The 26,016-nt window shown below is 51.5% G+C and overlaps 1 protein-coding gene across 2 annotated transcripts; it reads right to left on the reverse strand.

Annotated features, from left to right (window-relative positions):
• Positions 1-10,584: 10,584 nt before the first annotated feature.
• On the reverse strand, positions 10,585-21,964 carry LOC137677225 (guanylate-binding protein 1-like). 2 transcript variants are annotated; one of them, XM_068424501.1, is made up of 11 exons: positions 21,871-21,964; positions 15,673-15,884; positions 15,454-15,581; positions 15,071-15,180; positions 14,552-14,754; positions 14,192-14,434; positions 13,612-13,892; positions 12,152-12,364; positions 11,924-12,026; positions 11,600-11,793; positions 10,585-11,449 (listed from the first exon to the last, which is right to left on the reverse strand). In XM_068424501.1, exons 2-10 carry the CDS (start codon positions 15,863-15,865, stop codon positions 11,633-11,635), a joined length of 1,635 nt encoding a protein of 544 aa, XP_068280602.1. In that variant the 5' UTR covers positions 15,866-15,884; positions 21,871-21,964; the 3' UTR covers positions 10,585-11,449; positions 11,600-11,632. The 2 variants fall into 2 exon arrangements, with proteins under 2 accessions (XP_068280602.1, XP_068280601.1); XM_068424500.1 differs by having other exon boundaries at positions 11,600-11,796.
• Between the last annotated feature and the right edge of the window lie 4,052 nt (positions 21,965-26,016).

Raw genomic sequence — 26,016 nt, forward strand, 5'->3', positions numbered from 1 at the left:
GTGAGAGTCAGAGACCGAAAGTGAAAGTCACGGGCTAGGAGGGAGGAGGAAAACTCCTCACTGGCTGGTGGTTTGAGCCTGGCCAGCAGCTAAGCACGAAAACTTGGGCAGGCGAGATAAAGATGGTTCAATAAGTGAGGGAACAACAACAATAAACAACGTTGCAAAAGCAAACCCTCACCACCTCCCAGCTGCCCAGACAGTTTCAGAGTTACACCCACCTTAAGAGATATCCCCCTACCTCTTCTTCTTTGATCCCACTTTCTTATTGCCTAGCATGATGTTATCTAGCGTGGAAGGGTGGTGAGATAGAGGAGCAGGCTGCCCAAAGAAGTTGTGGATGCCCCATAGAAGTTGTGGGTGCCCCATCATTGGAAGTGCTCAAGGTGAGGCTGGATGGGCTTTGAGCAACCTGATGGACTACAAGATGCCCCTGCTCATGGCAGGGGAGTTGGAGTAGATGATCTTTGAAGGTCCTGGCCATGTCCCCTCCCAATCTCTTGCCCACTTCCACCTATCTTGATGTGGGGGGGATGAGTGGGAAAGAAGAGGTGGCCTCTGCACTGACCCAACACTGACACGCTCATCCTACAGCCACCCGAGACTCGCGGGTCCCCCTGGCCCCCACCGCTGATTCCCCAGCACAGACCCAACAACCCCCTCCTCGCTGGCTGGTCCAGCTTCAAGTTTACTGGTGAGTGCACAAGTGCACAGCCGGTTTGAGGAAGATGCAGATATTTGCCACCCCAGCAGCAGGGACACGGGCTGTCACCCATGGTCCTGCTCCAGACACTGGCTTTGAGCCCCTCACTCACCCCAGGCCTTCACAGTAGCTCGTTTTTGGAAAACACACCATTCCCACCCCAATGTCTGGTAGCCAAGACACCCATGTGCTGCATTAGCTGCACTGAGAACCCCCACTGACCCCAGTAGCTGGCACTGGGATCCCCATTCACCCCAGTAGCTGCCACCCTTTCCAGAACAGTGCTCAGGATCTCCCCACCCTGACTTACAAGCCCACCAGTTGCAAAGTCCAAGCTGGTCATCCCAGGAGCAGCACCTGTACTTGCTGGATGGCTCATCAGGTAACGAGTCTGGTGAGGGTTGTTTCGTGCACCTGCCCCGTTCGTGTTCCTCCCTCTCATACAATCAGAGAATCATTTTGGTTGGAAAAGACCTTTCAGATCATCAAGTCCAACTGTTAACCCAGCACTGCCAACTCCACCACTCATGAGTTTCTTCTCATCCCAATTTTTGCGAGGCCCTTAGCTGATGAATTCAAAGAAGAAACATTCTCTGTGTATCCTTACAGTACTGGGTGCCTTCTGTCCCTCAGCCTTCAGCAACGCAGTCTCAAGGCCCCTGTGACATGTGATACGGTTCAACAGTGGATGAGGCTTGAGTCAGGGATGTCAGGAGAGAACCTGGCCTGTAGAAGTCCATGGACATGCAGGGCTGCATCTTCTCATGCTGAGAGAAGGGACTGATGTCCTTGCAAGGCTGCTCCCTATCAGCTTTAGAAAGATCACACAGATTGGGAGAGGTCCTAGGTGGCCAGTGAAAGGAAGGTGTTGCACTCATCATCAAACATGGCCCAAAGGTCAATATTGAGAAATTCAGTGCAGTCAACCTCACTTCCTCCGCTCTCTGGTACTACCCCTCACGTAAGGAGGTCTCTTGAAACCCATTTCTGGGCACATCACAAATGAGAAGGTGGTTTGGAAGAGTCAGCATGGATTTACCCAGAGTAAATCACGCCTCACCAACGTGATCACCATCTGTGATGAACTGTTCAGAGTTGTGGATGAGGCAAGAGAAACAGAAGCCATTTACTTTGACTTTGGCAAGGCTTTTTAGTCTCCCATGATGCCCTTCTACCCAAGTAGGAACATTGCAGTCTGGATGTGTGAGAACTTCACTAGTAGAAAGCTCGTTGGATGATGGGGCTCAGAGGATACCTGCTGAAACTACAGCTCTCCTCCCAGGTGCAGCTGCAGATGGGGTGAGCCATCATCCTTAGACAGAGTTTACCACCAGCTTTTGATCTCATTCACAAGCAACCTGGCCCCAAGAAGCCCCGATCCCAGCATGCTGTGGGGGGTCGCTACTGACCTCACTGCATCCACAGGCTGGGCCTCGATCAGAAGGAGCTGGACCCCCAAGAGCAAGGCCAGGGATGGAGGGTTATGTACACCACACCTTCCTTCTTCACTGAGGGACTCCTCATGAGCTTCTTTTCCTCCCTTGACTCAGGCACTTAAATCCCTTGGGTCACCACCCCCATTGCAGGTCGCAATGGGCCTGAGGGGGCCAGGAATGTGAAAACGGACCCAAGCGGGAATTTTACTGAAATCCTGCTTGGACTTGGCCATAAATCCGAGGACTGTGATGAGGTGACTCTTCTGGTCATCCAGGCATTACTACACTGTCCCTGTTTTGGGGAACAGCACCATCTGGTTGCAGCATTGTTTTACGAAATCTACTCAGCTTTTGCAGATTTCAGACCCTCTTGTGACTTGAGCTCCCCCCAGCAGGAGAAAAGAGGTTCCTAACGATCTACTGGTGCAATTTGAGGAGAAGCGGGGAAAAGTTCTGCAAAAAATGTTTCAGCAGGGAATATCTGGAAATATGAAGGGTATTTCCCCTTTCTGCAATGTCCTTCTTACTTCCACAGCAGTTCCTGGTGGACTTCCCAGCAGTGGCTGGACAGTTGCCTGGTGGAAAAGACCTGGGGATGCTGGTCGACAGCCATCTGAATATGAGGCAGCAGTGTGCCCAGGTGGCCAAGAAGACCAAGAACATCCTGGCTTGTATCAGAAATAGTGTGGCCAGCAGAACTAGGGAAGTGATTGTCCCTCTGTACTCGGCACTGGTGAGGCTGCACCTTGAATCCTGGGTTCAGTTTTGGGCCCCTCACTACAAGAAAGACATCGAGGTCCTGGAGCGAGTCCAAAGAAGGGCAACGAAGCTGGTGAAGGTTCTGTAGCACAAGCCTTATGAGGAGCGGCTGAGGGAACTGGGGCTGTTTAGTCTGGAGAAAATGAGGCTGAGGGGAGATCTTATCGCTCTCTACAACTACCTGAAAGGAGGTTGTAGTGGGATTGTGTTGGTCTCTTCTACCCAGGTAACAAGAGATAGGACGAGAGGAAACGGCCTCAAGTTGTGCCAGGGGAGGTTTAGATTGGATGTCAGGAAAACTTTCTTTACTGAAAGGCTTATCAAGCTTTGGAACAGGCTGGCCAGGGAAGTGGTGGTGTCACCATCCCTGGAGGTATTTAAAAGACATGTAGACATGGCACTCAGGGATGTGGTTTAGCGGTGGTCTTGGTAGTGTTAGGTTAACGGTTGGACTCGATTATCTTAAAGGTCCTTTCCAACCAGAACCATTATTTGATTCTATGACACAGAGTCTTTTATGGAGCCTTGTGTGGGAGAGAAGACGGCCTTTGTGTCTACGGTCTTGGATGAGAAGTCCCTTCAACCCAAGAGGCTTTTTGTTGATGCCTCAGAATGAGATTTAAATGTAGGACAGAAAAGAAATCTAAATGAGGAGACCAGTGATGACTGGGTTCATCAGGGGTCGGTACTTGGACCAGCAATGTTCAGCATCTTTTTCTGCGACGTGAACAGTGGAATTGGGTGCACCCTCAGCAGGTTTGCCAACGACATCAAGCTGTGTGGTGCGGTCAACACGCTGGAGGGAAGGGATGCCATCCAGAGGGACCTTGACAGGCTTGAGAGTTGGGCCTTTGCGAACCGTGTGAAGTTCAAGAAGGCCAAGTGCAAGGTCCTGCATGTGGGTCAGAGCAATCCCAAGCACAAACACAGGCTGGGTGGAGAAAGGATTGAGAGCAGCCTTGAGGAGAAGGCCTTGGGGGTGATGGTTGACGAGAAGCTCACCTTGAACCGGCAATGTGCGCTTGCAGCCCAGAAGGCCAACCGTGTCCTGGGCTGCATCCCCAGCGGCGTGGCCAGTAGGTCGAGGGAGGGGATTCTGCCCCTCTGCTCTGCTCTTGTGAGACCCACCTAAAGTACTGTGTCCATCTCTGGGGCCCCAGCATAAGAAGGACAGGGAGCTGTTAGAGCGAGTCCAGAGGAGGCCACAAAGATGATCAGAAGCTGGAGCACCTCTGCTATGGAGACAGGCTGAGAGAGTTGTGGCTGTTTAGCCTGGAGAAGAGAAGGCTCCGGGGAGACCTTAGAGAAGCCTTCCAGCACATGAAGGGCTACAGGAAAGCGGGAGAGGGGCTTTTGACAAGGGCATGTAGTGATAGGATGAGGGGGCACAGTTTTAAACTGAAAGAGGGGAGATTGAGATGAGATGCAACTGCCTGCATGGTGGTGATCTCCCCTTGAGCTGGGACACCTCTTGAGTTTACTCCTCGAGGCAGAGAGACCTCTTATCAAGTGCAGATCTTTGGTGAGTGACCAATGTCACACATAACCTGGTATTATAGTGCGCTAAGATTTAGTATTGGTAACTTTGATTTTGTATTGCTACACTTTGATTCTGCATTGGTAGTTCTGAATCAGTGTCAGATACTTTGTGCAGTAAGTAATAGAGTGAACCTTGTCTTGAACTTTGTTAAATTGCACTTTCACAACGTCATATTTCTATAAAACCACTTTTGCTGATACCTTTGGCGGTGGTTCTTTAAGTGGTCTAAATTGCCCAGCCACGACAAATTGGCATCATGGAAGGGAAGACATGTCAGGGGCTACTGCCACTGAGGTGACTGCCTTTGGACCAGCCCCTCTGGCCATAACGAACTCAAAAACCTCTACACCTTCATGGTACTGCAACAGTTGGTGTCCCTGCTTGTTCTCACGGTGCAGCTGAAGATTTAAATCCCTGTAGGGAAGACGGAAACCCCTTTGTCCATGGGTGTTGTGGGTTATTCCCATTAGACAGATAAGCCCCACACCGCTTGTGGGATGGAGGAGAGAATAGGAAGGGTAAAAGTGAGACAACTCATAACTCGAGATAAACACAGTTTAATAGGTAAAACAAAAGCTGCGTGCGCAAACAAAGCAAAATAAGGAATTAATTCACTACTTCCCATTGCCTGGCAGTTGTTCAGCCATCTCCAGGAAAGCAGGGCTTCATCACATGTAATGGTGGCTTGGGAAGACAAAGGCCATAACTCCAAACATCCTCCCTTCCTCCCTCTTTCCATCAGCTTTTATTGTTTGAGCACTGTGTCATATGGTCAGGGATATCGCTTGGGTCAGCTGTGCCACCTGTGTCCCCTCCCAACTTCTTGCCCACCCCCAGCCTACTTGCCTTTGGGTGAGAAGCAGAAAAGGTCTTGATACTGTTCAGCAGGTGCTAAAACAGGGGTGTGTTATCAACAATTCCAAAACACAGAACAACACCATTGTCTAAGGAGAACATTAACTCTATCCCAGCTGTCACGGTTTAAAGCTGGGCCAGCTATTAACCAGGTGGCAGATGCTCTCTGTTAACCCTCTCCCCCCCACCTAAGGGAAAGGGAAAGGGAAAAGGGAGAGAGACTTATGGGTTGGAAAGTTAAAACAGTTTTAATAAACTATAATAATGAAAAAGAATATAATAACAATAATAATAGAAATAACCAAATATATACAAATATGTACAAAACCAAGATCAAGAGCTTGGAAATCCTCCTCAGGCAGAATTGCTCCCCCCAGTACAGGCAGAGGGGAAAAGGCAGTACCTCCACCCAGCACGGGCAGAGGGGAAAATGCAGTAGCTCCACCCAGCACGGGCAGAGGGCAAAATGCAAAAGCCCCACTGCCATCACACCTGCAGGCTTTTAACTGGAGATTTGGCAAAGCTGGTACCAATCAGTGGGAGACAGGAGGGCCCCTCCCTCCTGGGCCCCACCTCCAGGAGGCAGTGGGTTAGTGATAAACAGGAAAGTGAGAATGACATGTATGGGATGGAATACCTTGCTGGTCAATCCTGGGTCACCTGCCCCGTCCACTACTCCCTGCAGGTACAACCCCCTTCGGCTCTTTACTTGTAAGCAGTGACCTTGGGTTCTCTAAGACTATTTGGCCTGGTTTGAGCCAAACCAGGACATTCCACCCCTTATTCCATACCATTCATGTCATACTCAGATCACCACTACCTTTTCATTTTCAAATATATATATACATATCACTAGTCTATGATTCATCTTTATGCAAAAAGTCCATCAAGTTCATTTGGTTCAGGATTGTGGGTTTGCATCTGGTTAGCAGTCTCTCAGCAGTCTTTCTGGCTAGCAGTCTCTCTTTTGTCATGGTTCGTGCCCACGGGTTGCAGGTTAAAGATGTCAGACTCGAGGAGGTTACTGGACGCCACTTGATGAAGCTAGCTCCGGTCGCATCACCACTGTCTTAACCTAAAAGACACTTATGTAGCAACAACATGCAGTTCAGACTTAAGTAGTCTCACCCAGAATCAGATCACCTTCAGGGACACATCGGACTTCACCATCTTGCAACATCACCCACCAAGTACATCCAGGTCCCTGAGCAAAAGCAATCCCACGAATGGGTTTACCTTTGCCCATTACAGGAAGAATCCAGACAGTTTTTCCCAATAGATTCCTTTCATGCACCACAGGGACTTTATCTCCTTCTACTGTATGTAGAAGGTCTGACTGAGCAGGGCCAGCTCGATTGATAGATCCCCTGGTGTTAACTAACCAGGTAGCTTGTGCCAGATGTTTATCCCAGTTTTTAAAGGTTCCACCCCCCATTGCTTTCAGGGTAGTTTTTAACAGCCCATTATACCGTTCAATTTTCCCAGAGGCTGGTGCATGATAGGGGATGTGATATACCCATTCAATGCCATGCTCTTTGGCCCAGTTGTCTATGAGACTGTTTTTGAAATGAGTCCCGTTGTCCGACTCAATTCTCTCTGGCGTGCCGTGTCGCCACAAGATTTGCTCTTCGAGGCCCAGAATAGTGTTCCGGGCAGTGGCATGGGGCACAGAGTATGTTTCCAACCATCCGGTGGTCGCCTCCACCATGGTAAGCACATAGCGTTTACCCTGGCGGGTTTGAGGGAGTGTGATATAGTCAATTTGCCAGGCCTCCCCATATTTATATTTCAACCACCGTCCCCCATACCACAAAGGTTTTAACCGTTTGGCTTGCTTAATTGCGGCGCATGTTTCACAATCATGGATAACCTGTGCAATAGAGTCCATGGTTAAGTCCACCCCTCGGTCACGAGCCCATCTGTATGTTGCATCTCTTCCTTGATGACCTGAAGTGTCATGAGCCCACCGAGCTAAAAATAGTTCACCTTTGTGTTCCCAGTCCAAATCTATTTGGAACACTTTAGCAGCTTGATCCGCTTGTTGGTTGTTTCGATGTTCCTCAGTTGCCCGACTTTTAGGTACGTGAGCATCTACATGACGTGCCTTCACGACTAGTTTCTCTAGCCGAGCAGCAATATCTTGCCACAATTTAGCAGCCCAAATAGGTTTCCCTTTGCGCTGCCAGTTGCTTTGCTTCCACTGCTTTAACCACCCCCACAAGGCATTTGCCACCATCCATGAGTCAGTATAAAGATACAGCCTTGGCCACTTTTCTCGTTTAGCAATGTCTAAAGCCAGCTGGATGGCTTTTACTTCTGCAAATTGACTTGATTCACCTTGTCCTTCTGTGGCTTCTGTGACTCGTCGTATAGGACTCCATACAGCAGCTTTCCACTTCCGATGCTTTCCTACAAGACGGCAGGATCCATCGGTGAACAGCGCATACTGCTTCTCATCCTCTGGTAGTTCATTATATGGTGGGGCTTCTTCAGCACGTGTCACCTCCTTTTCTGGTGGCATTCCGAAGTCTTTGCCTTCTGGCCAGTCCATGATTACTTCTAAGATTCCTGGGCGATTAGGGTTTCCTATTCGAGCCCTCTGTGCAATTAATGCAATCCATTTACTCCACGTCGCATCAGTTGCATGATGGGTAGTGGGAACCTTACCCTTGAACATCGAGCCTAGTACTGGTAATCGAGGTGCCAGGAGAAGTTGTGCTTCAGTACCAATTACCTCTGAAGCAGCTCTAACTCCTTCATATGCTGCCAGTATCTCTTTTTCAGTTGGGGTGTAATTGGCCTCGGAACCCTTGTATCCTCGACTCCAAAATCCTAGGGGACGACCTCGAGTCTCCCCTGGTACTTTCTGCCAGAGGCTCCAGGTAGGACCATTGTCCCCAGCTGCGGTGTAGAGCACATTTTTAACATCTTGTCCCATACGGACTGGTCCAAGGGCTACTGCATGCACAGTCTCTTGTTTAATCTGTTCTAAAGCCTGTCGTTGTTCAGGGCCCCACTGAAAATCATTCTTCTTTCTGGTCACTTGATAAAGAGGGCGTACAATCTGGCTGTAATCTGGAATATGCATTCTCCAGAAACCCACAACGCCTAAGAAGGCTTGTGTTTCCTTTTTGTTAGTAGGTGGGGACATAGCTGTTATTTTGTTGATCACCTCTATCGGGATCTGGCGACGCCCATCTTGCCATTTAATCCCTAAAAACTGGATCTCCCGGGCAGGTCCCTTGACCTTGCCTCTTTTTATGGCAAAACCAGCTTGCAGAAGAATTTGGATTATTTTCTCTCCTTTGTCAAAAACTTCTGCTGCTGTATCACCCCACACAATGATGTCATCAATGTATTGCAAATGTTCTGGAGCTTCTCTCGAGCCCCACGTTGGGCGCCAATAAATCTGTCACGGTTTAAAGCTGGGCCAGCTATTAACCAGGTGGCAGATGCTCTCTGTTAACCCTCTCCCCCCCACCTAAGGGAAAGGGAAAGGGAAAAGGGAGAGAGACTTATGGGTTGGAAAGTTAAAACAGTTTTAATAAACTATAATAATGAAAAAGAATATAATAACAATAATAATAGAAATAACCAAATATATACAAATATGTACAAAACCAAGATCAAGAGCTTGGAAATCCTCCTCAGGCAGAATTGCTCCCCCCAGTACAGGCAGAGGGGAAAAGGCAGTACCTCCACCCAGCACGGGCAGAGGGGAAAATGCAGTAGCTCCACCCAGCACGGGCAGAGGGCAAAATGCAAAAGCCCCACTGCCATCACACCTGCAGGCTTTTAACTGGAGATTTGGCAAAGCTGGTACCAATCAGTGGGAGACAGGAGGGCCCCTCCCTCCTGGGCCCCACCTCCAGGAGGCAGTGGGTTAGTGATAAACAGGAAAGTGAGAATGACATGTATGGGATGGAATACCTTGCTGGTCAATCCTGGGTCACCTGCCCCGTCCACTACTCCCTGCAGGTACAACCCCCTTCGGCTCTTTACTTGTAAGCAGTGACCTTGGGTTCTCTAAGACTATTTGGCCTGGTTTGAGCCAAACCAGGACACCAGCCAAAACCAGTACAATGGGACACACACCTCCCATGAACGCCCTACAACCATCTCCTGCTGTGTCAGCACAGACACCCTTGGGAAGGGGCACTCAGAGAGTTCTTGGTCTGAAGAAAGGAAAGGGGGAGCAGCATGGAGATGGGGTGAGTGAGCAGAGAGCAGAACAGCCCTTTGGGGAGAACTCCCTCACAGGTTCAAAGTGAGAAGAGCCTTGCTAAGGACCAGGGTGGCAATAGGTACATAGCAGAGGATGGCTTTCATCCACTGTCCTCTGGGTCATGGGCTCACTCCTTCTGGGTCACTCTGCCCAGGACTGATGCCAAGCAAACCACGGAGTCTCCCACAGCATCCTCCTAGACAAACTGGCTGCCCGGGGCTTGGATGGGTGGACTCTTCAATGGGTTAAAAACTGGCTGGATGGCCGAGCCCAGAGAGTGGTGGTGAATGGGGCAAAGTCCAACTGGCGGCCGGTCACTAGCGGTGTTCCCCAGGGCTCAGTTCTGGGGCCGGTGCTGTTCAATATCTTTATAGATGATCTAGACGTAGGGATTGAGTGCACCCTCAGCAAATTTGCAGATGACACCAAGCTGGGTGGGAGTGTCGATCTGCTGGAGGATAGGAAGCCCCTACAGAGGGATCTGGACAGGTTAGATAGATGGACCGAGACCAAGGGCATGAGGTTCAACAAGAACAAGTGCCGGGTCTTACACTTCGGCCACAACAACCCCATGCAGCGCTACAGGCTGGGGGAAGAGTGGTTAGAGAGCGGCCCAGTGGAAAGAGACCTGGGGATGCTGATCGACAGCCGGCTAAACATGAGCCAGCAGTGTGCCCAGGTGGCCAAGAAGGCCAATGGCATCCTGGCCTCTCTTAGGAATAGTGTAGCCAGCTGGTCTAAGGACGTGATCGTCCCTTTGTACTTGGCACTGGTGAGGCCGCACCTTGAATCCTGTGTCCAGTTCTGGGCCCCGCACTTCAAGAAAGATGTTGAGGTATTGGAGCGAGCCCAGAGGAGGGCGACCAAGCTGGTGAAGGGTCTGGAGCGTCTGACCTATGAGGAACGGCTGAGGGAGCTGGGGTTGTTTAGCCTGGAGAAGAGGAGGCTCAGAGGTGACCTTATTGCAGTCTACAACTACCTGAAGTTGTAGTGAAGTGGGAGTCGGCCTCTTCTCCCACGCAACTAGCGACAGGACAAGAGGACATAGCCTCAAGCTTGGCCAGGGGAGGTTCAGGTTGGACATTAGGAAGAATTTCTTCTCAGCAAGGTTTATTAGACATTGGAATGGGCTGCCCAGGGAGGTGGTGGAGTTGCCATCTCTGGAGGTGTTCAAGAAAAGACTGGACATGGCACTTAGTGCCATGGTCTAGTTGCCATGGTGGTGTCAGGGCAATGGTTGGACTCGATGATCCCAGAGGTCTCTTCCAACCTGATTGATTCTGTGATTCTGTAGTGCTCACCAAGTGGATTCCTATTTATTCACAACCTCCATGCTACCCCATGCTGCTGCAGTAAGTGTGACCCTAGGATGTGAGCTTAAAGCTCTCTCGGGCATGATTCCCATAGCCCTGGTGAGGAGGTCTCTAGAAGAGGTGGGTTAGATTCCACCAATGACATGTTCTGAGCATGGCAAAATGCTCCCAGACCTGCCTGCTGCCATTATGGCCTTTCTGTGCCCCAGGCCACCCTGGCTTTTGATGCTCCCCAGGCCTTCAGATGAAGTGAAAGAAGGTGCTCTGGGAGGGAAGAAGAGAACATCTTCTGGAGGAGGCATGCATGAAAACACTCTATGGCAAGCATGTTGCATGAAGGGCTTTCAAAATGTCACAGAATTGTATGTGAGGACGCTACACACCTCTCTTACTTTGGTACTACAGGGCTTATAAAGAACGTGGGAGAGATCCCCCACTACCGGATCTCCAATGGCGAAATATGACATCTGCCAAGTCTAACAGTGTCTTTACCATTATTTCGATCCAGGACATGATGTTGTTCTTGGTGGTGTAATATTCCTGCTCCAGTCTACTGTTCATCAGTTGCATGTGGGTGGCTTTGTCACAGAAGCCCTCTCTGAGCAATGCACTCTCCTCCTGTGAAGACAGGCAGGTTGTTACTGAGGGCAGGTGCGTGCAGTGAGAGGAGCACAGAGACATGAAGCAACGGGAGGGACATAGCTGGGACCCCTTTGCCATTCCTCCCTGCTGGCCACATCTTGGCCCCTGCACTCTCCCACTTGGTACCTTTGATTTATGGCTCATCATCTTCTGGAGCTCCTACAGCTGCTTTGCACAGCTCTCCTCCAGCTTCTCTCTCAGCCAAAGTTTGTGCTCTTCGCAGCTGCGTAACTGGTCCTGCACCTTCTGCTTGTCTTCTGCCTCCTTCTTCCTCTGGACCTCTCTCTCCTGCTCAGCTCTCTCATTCCGGTCTTGCTCACCTGGTGACAGAGAAAGAAGGGTCTTGCAAGGGCAGGAACTGAGCGCACAAGCCCCCAAGGAGTCCTGTTGTCCCACTCCATCATGCTTGCCCCTCTACAGGCAGTGGCATTTCTCCAGACCACAAGTTACTTTTCAGCTCCTTGTCCTTCTCTGTCAGGGAGACGTCTGCGTTGAGGATGACTTTGGCCACAGCCTGTTTTCTTTGGAGGAACTCCTGCAGGACAGCATCAGCCTGGAGGACCACAGGTAGAGGAGGAGTCAAGGGGAGAAAGAGCAGCTGGGGAGAAACTGTATCTTGGGGGAAGGGGATGGGACATGGAGCCTCTCCCCTTGAAGGGGAGCTGCTCTTGTTCCTACCTTCACCCCCTTGCCAGGAAGTTCCCGATATTTCCCCACCAGTGCCTGCTCGTCTCCTTTGAACAGCTCGTAACCCCCTGGCACACTGTAGGCACCATCTCTGATTCGTCTCTCCATGTCCTGGGAGAGGTCCTTGAGAGCAGCCTCGCACTTGACACGGGACGCCTGCTCGTTGTCCGTGCAGAACTTCTCCTTGACCTGCTGTACCTGGCGCTGTGCGGAAAGATGCAGAGGGAAGGCATCAGCCCAGGCTGAGCTGCATCCACCACTCTCATGCTAGGCAAAAATCAAGCCAGGTCAACATGGGAATTGGGATCTCCAGTCTGGGGGTAATCAGCTGGGAGGTGACAGATGGGGAGGGCCTTCGGCACCCACAGACATCTCTGCACCAAGGTGCACAGGGGCAGAGAGCATGCCAGGGACCACGGGCTTCACAAAACACAGGGACAAGAATTCGTCAGCAGCACAGGGGAGGCGTGGAAGGCTACAGGCTTCGAGCCAGGGCACAGACACATCTGGGTGCAGCAAGAGTTGGGGGAGGGCTGAGCTTCATCCCTGTTGCAGCAGAGCTTTAGAACCTAGGGAGAAGAGGGAGCACAGCAGGGACGGCTTCCAGTCTGCAGAGTGTGGGAGCAGGCGCTGGGACAGACTCTTTGGTGGAGACTCCCTACAAGCTCAGAAGCGATTCATCCGAACAAAGAGGAAGTCATAGAAAAACACCAGGAGGCCTGCATGGATGAGCAAGAAGCTCCTGGAGAACTTCAGACAGAAGAAGGAATCCTATGAGGGTGGAAGCAAGGGCAGGTTGCCAGGGAGGGATACAGAGAAATTATCCGGGAAGCCAGGGAACAGGGTAGGAAATCTAAAGTGCTGAGGAGGGCCACGAAGATGCTCAGAGGGCTGGAGCACCTCTCCTATGAAGACAGGCTGAGAGACTTGGGCTTGTTCAGCCTGGAGAAGAAAAGGCTCTGGGGAGACCTTCTAGCAGCCTTCCAGTACCTGAAGGGGCTCCAGGACAGCTGGAGAGGGACTTTTTACAAGGGCATGGAGTGATAAGATGAGGGGTAATGTTTTTAAAGTGAAAGAGGGTAGTTTCTGATTATATCTTAGGAAGAAATTCTTTCCTGTGAGAGTGCTGAGACACTGGCCCAGGCTACCCAGAGAATTTGTGGATGCCACCTCTATGGCAGTGTTCAAGGCCAGGTTGGATGGGGCTTGGGAGTAACCTGGTCTAGTGGAAAGGTATCCTTGCCCATGGCAGGGGGGTTGGAAGTAGATGATCTTTAGGGTTGCTTCCCACCCAAACCATCTGATGATTCTATGGTTCCACGAGATGGCACAGCCGTGTCCTCTGGCAGGAGGCAGGCAGATCCCTGTCCCCCAGGCCCATGCTATTTTCCGAGACCTAAGAGTATGATGATGTCCCTGGGGGAATTCTGGCTGGTCTGGGGATCACCTACTATGAGATCTGCCTGGAAACAGCAGATGTTATCCTCAAATGCCCGTGCCATGAAGAGCTTCAGTGCCTCCTGCTCGCACTTGGTGTGCAGCTCCAGCAGCTCCTGAAGAGTCTCCATGGGCAGCTTCACCTGTTGCTTCATCAGATCTTCATACAGCGTCACAGCTGCTTTCACTGCTGCTGTGTTCTCAATCTCTGCCAGGGCGACCACCGCACTCTCCAGGCACGGCACTGCCCCGCTCTGGATGGCCTTCACGTAGGTCTCTGCCAGTTTCCCCAGCACTGCCAAGGAGGACCAAGGATGAGACATCTGCAGCCTGAACAAAACGCAGGCTGCCATTCACCCTGGGCCCTGCCATATCCCTGCTGCCTCCCTCCCACACTCTTCCTGAACTTCTTTTCCTAACTCTTTCCCACCCTGCCTGCAACATCCAGAAGTTCCATCTCCAGCACCACGGGCAGCAGCCAGCACAAAAGCTCTCCCTTTCCCCACCTGCCTCATTTGACTCTGCATTGGATCCTGCCCCACACACAGGACCAAGAGCTGCTGCCCATCCAACCCTCTGCACAGCAGTACTCACTGTTCCCTGTTACGAAGTGCCCGCCACGGACGGTCTTAGGTGGAGACTTTTCCCAGATGTGGCTACAGAATTTCTCCACCTGCTGCAGGAATTCAGGCTTGATCTCATCATCCTGAAGCTCCTCCAAGCGGACCAGGTCCCTCTTTCTTGCTGGTTGGTCAAAAACAAAGCACTTGCGACCTGGAAAGAACTGGCGGATGCATGTCCGGATCTGGTTGTAGTGTTCAATCACCGGGCTGCTACCTGTGGGGTAAGAGGACATGGAGCAAGTTCACCAGGCTTGGGCTGTTGTTGAATTACACTCCAATGCTGCTGTGTCTGAGGCTGGACGTCTCCAGCAGCACAGCACCATTCCCTTACCAGCCTTTAACTTCAGTGCGTTCTCCATGTATTCGTCCTCAGAGATTTCCTTCCCATTCAACTCCAGCCGCAGTGTGAAATCCCGGACAGCCCAGACAAAAGTCGGGAAGAAGTGGACAAATTTTTCTGAATCCTTCAGTTCATCTTCACTCTTCTCAGGTGCTGCTTTCAACTTGATATGCTCAGACAGCTTCATCACATAGCTGGAGCTCTGGCTAAGGAAACAGGGACCTCAGGTCTGAATGCAGGGGCATCGCCATCCTGCAACTACTCAGCACTTCATGGGGAAGAGAGGAGACTCTGCAGGGGCAGAGAACGGCCTGGAACCACCAGAGGGAGGAGGGAGAAAAACCCTCAGCTCTGAGGTCCATGACATGAGTATCCTAAGGACTCAAAGCACGTCACTAGGCACCACCCAGTGGTTGTGCAGCTGTTTGAGGAGCTGGGATTTGTCAACCCCTAGCCCACCACACCGGGAGAGGAGGTCATCCCCTGGTGCTGCTGTCCCACCAAGGATACTGCAGCTGGTCCATGGCTTGCTGGTCAATGGTGCCTTTGCTGTTGTAGATCAGGGTGCTAGAGAGCAGTACGGTTAAGACAAAGATCCATGTGTCGTTGTTGATGTCGCCCTGTAACAACAACCCTCGGCTCTTATCAGCAACACCCCCTGAGTCTGAGCAAAGCCCCAAATCCCCACACTCTGAATGCCCTTAACCAACAGGCCATGGCAAGACCAGTTTTTGCAGAGACCCATCCCCATGGCCTCTGGCTCTTCCCAGCACACAGGCCAAAGGCCAGCAGAGGTGATGGGAACACCTTGACTCTGATCACCATGGTTGGGCCCTCAAGAGCTTCCACAAAGTGCTGGGAATGCACAAAGGGACCTTCTGCTTCTTCCACACCTTCTCCACATCACCCAGTCCTTCAGTGTCCAGCAGCACCAGAGTGTGTCCAGGCTGGCAGGGGTGAGGTACACACCACATCCAGATACCTTTGGTGTGGGACTGCATGCTGGAGCCCAGGGAGAAACCTGTGGGGAGAACGCAAGGGTCTCAACAGTGTTAAAGACAGAGTAGGAAAACCCAGGTCCCTTGGCCATGCTGTGCTGGGACCTCCCTCACCTTTCCTCTGACGAGCCAGCCTGTTCATGAGGTACGACTTGCCAGTGCGGTACAGCCCTGCGATGGCCACCACAACCACAGGCTGGGTGACCTCTGACAGCACCTGCAGGGCTTCCTGCTGGACCACCAGCCCCTTCCTCTGGCTGTTCTCAATGAGGCAGACAGGCACTGGCATGAGGATTCTGGAAGCCATTGCTGACAGCGAGCACGGCCTGCAGAGGAGACAGCGAGACAGGCTGGTTAACAAGGTGGAGACACCCCACAGTCCAAACACGGACAGTCATTATCATCCTACTTCATTTTTCCAAGCAAACCATGCATTGCACCAAATTCCTTCCACCACGCCTCCTCTTTCTGCCCCTCGCAAGTGATGCTGTGAAGGCAACGCTGACACTTAGCAGACGTGCACGGCCCCTTCCCGTTTGCCTGGTGACAGAAATAGCTCAGTTTCTGTAAGCCCAGTGGGACAATGCGAGTACTCTGCATTATGTCCTGAACACCAGTTTGAAGCTTGCTGTGAGGTTAATTATTCTAAAATGGGTGTGGGACACAGCAATGGCCTCAGACAGGGCTCTAGGGCAACAGGAATGATAGGAGGGTCACACCATCACAAGGAAAGGACATGTTAGTGGATAAATTAGGGGAGCTGCTTATGAATTGCTTCATTAATTTCGTATGCCCGACCCCATAAACCCCCTCTCACCCTCCACTGTGCCTCTCACGGGGACATGTTTGGTGCTTGCCCTTGCAAGGCTCCAAGGTCTTCTTTCCTCCTCCTATGCATTGGTGGGTGTTCCCCTCCCCACAACCCAGCCAGAAGCACGTGTGGTCATCTTTGGAAAGTACAGCCACTTAAAAGAAACTTAAATGAAGAGTCTGTCCTAGTCCAAAGCAGGACACAAGTATGGGGCTGTGTTTTAGATTTGTGCTGAAAACAGCGTTGATAACACAGACATGTTTTCGTTATCACTGAGCAGTGCTTACACAGAGTCACGGCCCTTTTTGCTTCTCATGCCACCCCACCAGTGAGTAGGCTGGGTGTGCACAAGAAGTTGGGAGGGGACACAGCCGGGACAGCTGACCTCAAAGGACCCAAGGAATATTCCATACCATGGGACGTCATGCTCATCTCTAACACTAAGGGGCAGGTTGGCCGGGGGCAGCTGCTCAGGGACTGGCTGACCATCAGTCAGGTGGTGGTGAGCAATTGTTTTCATTTGCATCGCTTGTCTTCCTTGGGTTTTATTTCCCTCTCTTTGTAATTTTCCTTTTCATTACAGTTTATTATTATTATTATTTTATGTTATTTCAATTAATAAACTGTCTGTATCTCAGCCCATGAGTTTTCACACTTTTACCTTTCTGATTCTCCCCCCCCATCCTGCTGGGGGGAGTCAGTGAGTGGCTGTGTGGGGCTTAGTTGCCAGCTGGGTTTAAACCACAACAACCCCCAGCCTACTCGCTGGTGGGGTGGTGTGAGAAGCAGAAAGGGCCTTGATGCTGTGTAAGGTCTGCTCAGTGATAACAAAAACATCTCTTCATTATCAACATTGTTTCCTGCACAAATCTAAAAACACAGCCCCATACTTGTGTCCTGCTTTGGACTAGGACAGACTCTTCAGTTGAGTTTCTTTTAAGTGACTGTACTTTCTGAAGTTGACCACACACGCTTGTGGCCATGGAAACCAGGGTCCCTGTTGGGTGTGTTTGTTCCACAAAGGAACGGACTGTAAAAGTGTCACACCTGTGTGGAGGAGTGGACAGGGCAGGTGACCCAAACCGGACCAACGGGGTATTCCATCCAACCCACGTGATACTCAGTTTAAAGCTGAGGGACCACGAGGGTCACACTCTCTGCCCCTGTGGCTTGTGTCCAGGGAGGGTGTCCACTCTCAGCTTCTGGAGGTGACTCTTGTCAGCCATAAAGACCAGGTGTCCCTTTAGGGATGATATCGCATGCCACCCAAGTAAATGGACCACCATGGACAAAGGTATCAGGTACCTGAGAGAGCTGGCTGTGCAGGAGATGATCTATAGTGACCCACAAACTATTGCAGACCCTGACGAAATGCCGTGCAGCCGACCTATGTTGCGGAAGTTGGTGCAGAGTGCCCCATCGCCATATGCCCACACACTGTCACTATTGGTCTGGGGAGCAGAGGGAGAGATACCAGCTGTGGGTGATGTGGCTAACCAAATACAACAGCATGAAGACAGCCTCTCCCCTCCCCTACAGGCCTGTGTCTCAGCTGTAGAAAAACTAAAGAAGCAATCTGAGAATTTCTTTGACTGATAGATTGTTTGAGAGATTGCCTGAGCTGGAGAACAGGTCCTACTCGCCACCTACACGGACCCACATAGCAGCAATCGAGAGAAGATGCCCTTCCACAAGACTGGCCCAAGAGAGACAGAACACCCCTCGAGGTGACCTGTGGCGTGCTGTGTGTGACTGCGGAGAGGACTTGAGCAGATGGGATGGAAAACCCAATAGTGCTCTACGGGCACTGGTACGCGACTTGCGAGGTAAAAAAAATACAGGAGGGGGTTTCTCCAGAAAGGCGGCTGCTCCAGTTTCTACTGGGCTGATCTCCAGTCAGCATAGATGGGATTCTAGTCCCTCCCCACCAGCCACAAACAAACAGGATTAGAGGGGCCGTGCCTCCAGCCAGGTGGAGAAGAGGGATAACCGAGTTTACTGGACTGTGTGGATCCGATGGCCTGGCACGTCAGAACCACAAGGCTATAAAGCCCTGGTAGACACTGGTGCACAGTGCACCCTGATGCCATCAAATCATACAGGGACAGAACCAATCAGCATTTCTGGATTGACGGGGGGATCTCAAGAGCTATCAGTATTGGAGGCTGAAGTGAGCCTAACTGGTAACGAGTGGGAAAATCATGCCATTGTGACTGGCCCAGATGCTGTGTGCATGCTTGGCATGGACTGCCTCACCAAAGGGTATTTTAAGGACCCAAAAGGGTATTGATGGGCCATTGGTAGAGCAGCTGTAGATACTGACAGCATTAAACAGCTGTCTACCTTGCCTGGCCTCTCAGAGGATCCTTGTCTTGTGGTGTTGCTGAAGGTAGAGGAACAGCAGGTGCCAATCGCTAACACAACAGGGCACCGGCCACAGTATCATATCAACAGACACTCCCTGACCCCCCTCCACACACTGATTCGACAACTAGAAAACCAAGGACTGACCAGCAAGATTCACTCATCCTTTAACAGTCCAATAAGGCCAGTGCAGAAGCCTAATGGAGAATGGAGATTAACTGTAGACTATCATGCCCTAAATGAGGTTACGCCACCACTAAGCGCTGCCGTGCCAGACTTGCTCCAACTTCACTGTGAACTGGAGTCAAAGGCAGCCAAGTGGTACGCCACCATAGACAGTGCTAATGCATTTTTCTCTATTCCCTTGGCACCAAAGTGCAGGCCACAGTTTGCTTCTACATGGAGGGGTATCCAGTACAGCTGGAATCGATTGCCCCAGGGGTGGAAACACAGCCCTACCATTTGCCAAGGACTGATGCAGAGTGCACTGGAGAAGGGTGGAGCTCTAGAGCACTTGCAGTACATTGATGATATCATTGTATGTGGTGACAGAGCAGCAGCAGTTTTTGAGAAATGGGAGAAAATAATGCAAATTCTTCTGCAAGCTGGTATGCTATACAAAGAGGCAAAGTCAAGGGACCCGCACAGGATATACAGTTTTTAGGTATTAAATAGCAAGATGGGCATTGACAGATTCTGACAGTGGTGATCAACAAAATAACAGCCATGTCCCCATCAAAACTGTTTTAACTTTCCAACCCCTAAGCATCTCGTATCTCCAGGAAGGTGGCTGCTCCAGTTTCTACTGGGCCGATCTCCAGTCAGCATAGATGGGTTTCTAATCCCTCCCCACCAGCCACAAACAAACAGGATTAGAGGGGCCGTGCCTCCAGCCAGGTGGAGGAGAGGGATAACAGAGTTTACTGGACTGTGTGGATGCGATGGCCTGGCACGGCAGAACCACAAGGCTATAAAGCCCTGGTAGACACTGGCGCACAGTGCACCCTGATGCCATCAAATCGTACAGGGACAGAACTAATCAGCATTTCTGGAGTGACGGGGGGATCTCAAGAGTTATCAGTATTGGAGGCCGAAGTGAGCCTAACTGGTAACGAGTGGGAAAATCACGCCATTGTGACTGGCCCAGATGCTGTGTGCATGCTTGGCATGGACTGCCTCACCAGAGGGTATTTTAAGGACCCAAAAGAGTATTGATGGGCCGTTGGTAGAGCAGCTGTAGAGACTGACAACATTAAACAGCTGTCTACCTTGCCTGGCCTCTCAGAGGATCCTTGTCTTGTGGTGTTGCTGAAGGTAGAGGAGTAGCAGGTGCCAATCGCTAACACAACAGGGCACCGGCCACAGTATCGTATCAACAGACACTCCCTGAACCCCTCCACACACTGATTCGACAACTAGAAAACCAAGGACTGACCAGCAAGATTCACTCATCCTTTAACAGTGCAATAAGGCCAGTGCAGAAGCCTAATGGAGAATGGAGATTAACTGTAGACTATCATGCCCTAAATGAGGTTACGCCACCACTAAGCGCTGCCGTGCCAGACGTGCTCCAACTTCCCTGTGAACTGGAGTCAAAGGCAGCCAAGTGGTACGCCACCATAGACAGTGCTAATGCATTTTTCTCTATTCCCTTGGCACCAAAGTGCAGGCCACAGTTTGCTTCTACGTGGAGGGGTATCCAGTACCCCTGGAATCGATTGCCCCAGGGGTGGAAACACAGCCCTACCATTTGCCAAGGACTGATCCAGAGTGCACTGGAGAAGGGTGGAGCTCTAGAGCACTTGCAGTACATTGATGATATCGTTGTATGTGGTGACAGAGCAGCAGCAGTTTTTGAGAAAGGGGAGAAAATAATGCAAATTCTTCTGCAAGCTGGTATGCTATACAAAGAGGCAAAGTCAAGGGTCCCGCACAGGATATACAGTTCTTAGGGATTAAATGGCAAGATGGGCATCGACAGATCCTGATAGCGGTGATCAACAAAATAACAGCCATGTCCCCATCAAAACTGTTTTAACTTTCCAACCCCTAAGCCTCTCGCCCTTTTATCTTTTCGTTTTCCCCTCTGGGGAAGGAAAGGGCGTCTGTCATCCGCTTCACAGCCCCACACAGCCTCAAACTGCTATGAATACAATTATCTGTATCGCAGCCAAAACAAGCAAAGGGTGCACAAGAAGTTGGGAGGGGACACAGCCAGGACAGCTGACCCCAGATGACCCAAGAGATATTCCGTACCACAGGACATCATGCTCAGCAATAAAAGTTGGAGGAAGAAGGAGGAAAGGGGGGCACATTCAGAGTGATGGTGTTTGACTTCCCAAGTAACGGTTACGCATGACGGAGCCCTGCTGTCCCGGACATGGGAAGGAGTGAATGAATTCCTTGTTTTGCTTTGGTTGTGCACACAGCTTTTGCTTTACCTTTCAAACTGTCTTTATCTCAACCCACAACTTGTCTCCCTTTACCTTTCCGATTCCCTCCCCCCAATCCCGCTGAGGGGAAGTCAGCGAGCAGCTCTGTGGGACTGATTTGCCAGCTGGGGTCAAACCACGCAACCCCCAGCCATCACCCAGCCCCTGCCAGGTACCAGTAAACGCCAAGGACACAGAGGCAGCACAACGGCTGCAGCTGCCCCACTGCAACCTCCCAAACGCCCCAGGACTCGCTCCAGCAACACCGAGCTCCACGGACACTGCCCACTTCTGGACTTTGAATCCTCTCTGAGGACCTCACAAGCCCTGACCTCTTCCAGGAACACCAAGGGGGCTGCTAGTGTGGGACAAGAGGCTGCCCCTCATGTCACGGGCACTGCCAGCTCAGCAGGGAGCAGACGAAAGGTTAGTGCATAGGGCTCAAGCTTAGGCAAGTCTAAATTGCATGCAAAGCCAAGGTGAGGGTTCCCACCCATTCCCCTTGCTCCGTCCCAGAGCCCAATTAGACCTTTGGATATTTTTGTCCTTTAATCCGGTGGGGTCCCTGTCACTTGCTGGGGTCCCTGTCACTTGCTGGGGTCCCTGTCGCTTGCTGGGAGCAGGAGTCATTCCACAACCCAGCTGCGCAAGGGTGCTAACGGCAGGGTGAGTGGAGCGGAGGGGGCATTAGGGGAAGGGACTCACCTTCGTCTTCGTCAGCAGCTCTGGGCTGAAACAGCTTTGCTGCAGCCTGGGTCCTGCTCTGCCTTTTCTCCTGTGCCTTTGGTCCGTCTCCTCCTATTCCGAGAAATAGTGTGAGTCAGAGACCGAGAGTGAAAGTCACAGACTAGGAGGGAGGAGGAAAACTCCTCACTGGCTGGTGGTTTGAGCCTGGCCAGCAGCTAAGCACGAAAACTTGGGCAGGCGAGATAAAGAGAGTTTAATAAGTGAGGGAACAAGAACAAAAAACAACGATGCAAAAGCAAACCCTCACCACCTCCCAGCTGCCCAGATAATTTCAGAGTTACACCCACCTTAAGAGATATCCCCCCACCTCTTCTTCTTTGATCCCACTTTGGTATTGCCTAGCATGATGTTATCTAGCGTGGAAGGGTGGTGAGAGAGAGGAGCAGGTTGCCCAAAGAAGTTGTGGATGCCCCATAGAAGTTGTGGGTGCCCCATCATTGGAAGTGCTCAAGGTGAGGCTGGATGGGGCTTTGAGCAACCTGATGGACTACAAGAAGTCCCTGCTCACATCGGGGGGGTTGGAGTAGATGATCTTTGAAGGTCCTGGCCATGTCCCCTCCCAATCTCTTGCCCACTTCCATCTACCTCGCTGTGGGGGGGATGAGTCGAAAAGAAGAGGCGACCTCTGCAGTGACCCAACACTGACATGCTGATCCCACAGCCACCTGACACTTGCGGGTCTCCCTGGCCCCCGCCGCTGATACCCCAGCACAGACTCCTCCTCACTGGCTGGTCCAGCTTCAAGTTTGCTGGTGAGTGCACAAGTGCACAGCAGGTTTGAGGAAGCTGCAGACATTTGCCCCCCCAGCAGCAGGGACACGGGCTGTCACCCATGGTCCTGCTCCAGACACTGGCTTTGAGCCCCTCGCTCACCCCAGGCCTTCACAGTAGCTCGTTTTTGGGAAACACACCATTCCCACCCCAATGCCTGGTAGCCAAGACACCCATGTGCTGCACCAGCTGCACTGAGAACACTCACTGGCCCCAGTAGCTTGCACTGGGATCCCCATTCACCCCAGTAGCTGCCACCCTTTCCAGTACAGTGCTCAGGATCTCCCCACCCTGACTTACAAGCCCATCAGTTGCATTGTCCCAGCTTGTCATCCCAGGAGTGGCACCTGTATTGCTGGATGGCTCATCAGGTAACGAGTCTGGTGAGGGTTGTTTTGTGCACCTGCCCCGTTCGTGTTCCTCCCTTTCATACAATCACAGAATCATTTTGGTTGGAAAAGACCTTTCAGATCATCAAGTCCAACTGTTAACCCAGCACTGCCAACTCCACCACTCATGAGTTTCTTCTCATCCCAATTTTTGCGAGGCCCTTAGCTGATGAATTCAAAGTAGAAACATTCTCTGTGTATCCTTACAGTACTGGGTGCCTTCTGTCCCTCAGCTGTGTGGCCAGCAGGACTAGGGCAGGGATCGTCCTCCTGTACTTGGCACTGGTGAGGCCGCACCTCAGATCCTGGGGTCAGTTTTGGGCCCCTCACTACAAGGAAGACATTGAGGTGCTGGAACGAGTCCAGAGAAGGGCAACGAAGCTGGTGAAGGGTCTGGAGCACAAGTCTTATGAGGAGCGGCTGAGGGAATTGGGGCTGTTTAGTCTAGAGAAAAGGAGGCTCAAGGGAGATCTTATCGCTCTCTACAACTACCTGAAAGGAGGTTGTAGTGGGATTGTGTTGATCTCTTCATGGGAATAACCCCATGCACCTGAACAGGTTGGGGGCTGAGCTGCTGGAAAGCAGCTCTGCAGAGAAGGACCTGGGTTGTTCCTGCATCCTTCCCGTGTCAGCTCACACAGTCTGCCAGGGAGTGTAAATCCATGAGAGCCACGGAAATGCCTCATTTCCTGGCAAAAGCGTGGCTATTGTTTGCAAAAATATCAGCAATAAGCACTCCTGTAGCTGGAACTAGACCCTGGCCAAGAATTCACATTCCTGACGATGAAGCTTTTCCTCTGGGACCTCCAAAGGGCATTTTTAAGTCTTTGCTTTGCCGACTAAAACTAATGGGGCTGAGGAAGGGGGTGAAGACCGTGTAGGACACATCAATGAGAGCACTCGCTCCTGCGGCATGGGGTGATTTGTGTCGCAGGTAGATAACGGAGGTGCAGCCGTAACGCACCACTGAGGGTGATGTGGGAGGTGCAGGTGGAGGTTTTGTGCCTCCCCTCTGCTAAGGGCATCTGCAGGATGCGGCCAAGGATAAAGGTGTAGGAGAGAAGAATGATCAGAAAGCAAGGCAACTAGGCTGTCATGCAAAGGACATTGACCACGGTGGCAACCATCTCACCACCACAAACCAGCTGGAGCTTTGTCGGAGAAGAGCACAACATTTTATCTGGCACCTCAGAGAAGCACAGCTGAGAAGTCATCAGTAATGTCACTAACGGGTTGTTTTTTATCATACTCAATCCCAGTCCGTGCTGATGCACGATGGCCAAGCCAAGAGGGGCCTAGAATTATCGAATCACAGAATTCTTGAGGTTGGAAAAGACCTTTAAGATCATCAAGTCCAACCATTAACCCAACACTGCCAAGTCCACCACTAAACCATGTCCCTAAGTGCCACGTCTCCACATCTTTTAAATCCTTCCATGGTCATCTTTAGCCAAACCCCTGGTGTGTCTGTGTGAGGGTTGGTCCCAGGACTTTGTAGGTAATGGAGTTACTCCAACACAACGACAAGAGCAAGAGGGGTGGCTTGATGTGAGCAGAAGATGAGCACGGTGAGCTGTAGGCTGGTGTGAAGGTTGATTTGGGGATATTCCCCCCATGCGCAGTCACTGATTGCAACTTGAAGGAAGAAGGTGGAAGGGCAGGGAGGGCGTGAGGTCCTCGGCAGGGTCAGGAGATGCAGCAGTGAGAAGGCGGGGTTCATGGCTGCAGACCTCTGTCAGCCTCTCCACCCACTCCTTGCTCTCACCTGGGATCTCCACCCACCGTAGCTGCTCGTGGGGCTTTCTGGACAGGGGTAGACACCCTACATGTTCTGCACTGGGATGAACTTGGATCCTTCAACCCATCTGCAGATCTGGGCAAGGAATGGAACAACGCTGGGGAAGAGCAGCGTGGTCAGCAGTCCCACCAGACTCCAGGAGAGTCAGCCGAGCTCTGTCTTAAGGAGATGACTCACCTAACTCTGCACACCCACCATTTCTCTCCTTCTAGAGGGGAACGAGTGTTTCTCGCAGAGACTTGTCTGATCGCGTCAGTCGCTTACCTTCAGAGGGGCTGGTTCATGCTGCTCCGGGGCTCCTCATGCTCCAGGATCATGATCCAGCTTGAGGGATGTCTACAGGCATCGGGCATGTTGGAAGTTACAGGAGACACAGTTTGATGACACCTTCTTGGAACCGTAGGAATTCCTTAAGACCTTTAAAACTGTTTTTTCCTGCTGCTGCATCCAAGCCCAAGGCTTCAGGAGGAGAAGCTGTTCCCTGACCTTCAGCAGGACTCGGCCACCCAACCCAATGACAACAATGAGGTGATGAGCACTCGCTCTTCCAGGAAGGATGGACACACCAGGCAACAGCCTGCTCAGCCCCGTGATGATCCAGTCGTGCTTTTTTCCTCAGCGTCCGGCCACAAATATGGCTTCTACAGAGGGACTTAAATAGTTTGTAGGCACCTGGGGTGGGTGGAGGCACTGGTTTGAGTGTCATGAGCCAAGGTCAGATGATACCTGGCTCTTACGGAGGTCCCAGGTGGCAGCAGGGGCTGAAGATCTCATGCTTCCTTGGTGCAGAAGCATAGGGATGCGTAGGAGCTAAACTTGGCACTGGAGCTTGAAGAACCAGCCTGCGGGGAGGTGGAGACACGACTCCAGAGGTGAAGCATCCCACAAGGAGGTCACACCAATGGGAATCCTGGCACCTGTCCAGAGGCTGGAGATGTGCAGCAGGCTGGAGGTTGATCTGCTGGAAAGCAGCTCAGCAGAGAAGGACCTGGGATTTCTGGTGGACACCAAGTTCCCCATGAGGCAGCAATGTGCCCTTGGGGCCAGGAAGGCCAATGGTGTCCTGAGGTGCATGAGGAAGAGTGTGGCCAGCCGGTCGAGGGAGATTCTCCTCCCCATCTGCACTGCCCTGGTGAGGCCACACCT

This window comes from Nyctibius grandis, unplaced genomic scaffold (genome assembly GCF_013368605.1).
Source record: "Nyctibius grandis isolate bNycGra1 unplaced genomic scaffold, bNycGra1.pri S41, whole genome shotgun sequence".
Lineage (NCBI taxonomy): Eukaryota > Metazoa > Chordata > Aves > Nyctibiiformes > Nyctibiidae > Nyctibius > Nyctibius grandis.

Excerpts from the sequence above, each read along its gene's own strand:
- LOC137677225 (XM_068424500.1), bottom strand. The coding sequence starts at position 15,865 with ATGGCTTCCAGAATCCTCATGCCAGTGCCTGTCTGCCTCATTGAGAAC. Across the intron at positions 15,582-15,672 it reads GCTGGCTCGTCAGAGGAAAG|GTTTCTCCCTGGGCTCCAGC; the intron begins GTGAGGGAGGTC and ends TTCTCCCCACAG. Across the intron at positions 15,181-15,453 it reads GACTGGGTGATGTGGAGAAG|GGCGACATCAACAACGACAC; the intron begins GTGTGGAAGAAG and ends TTGTTGTTACAG.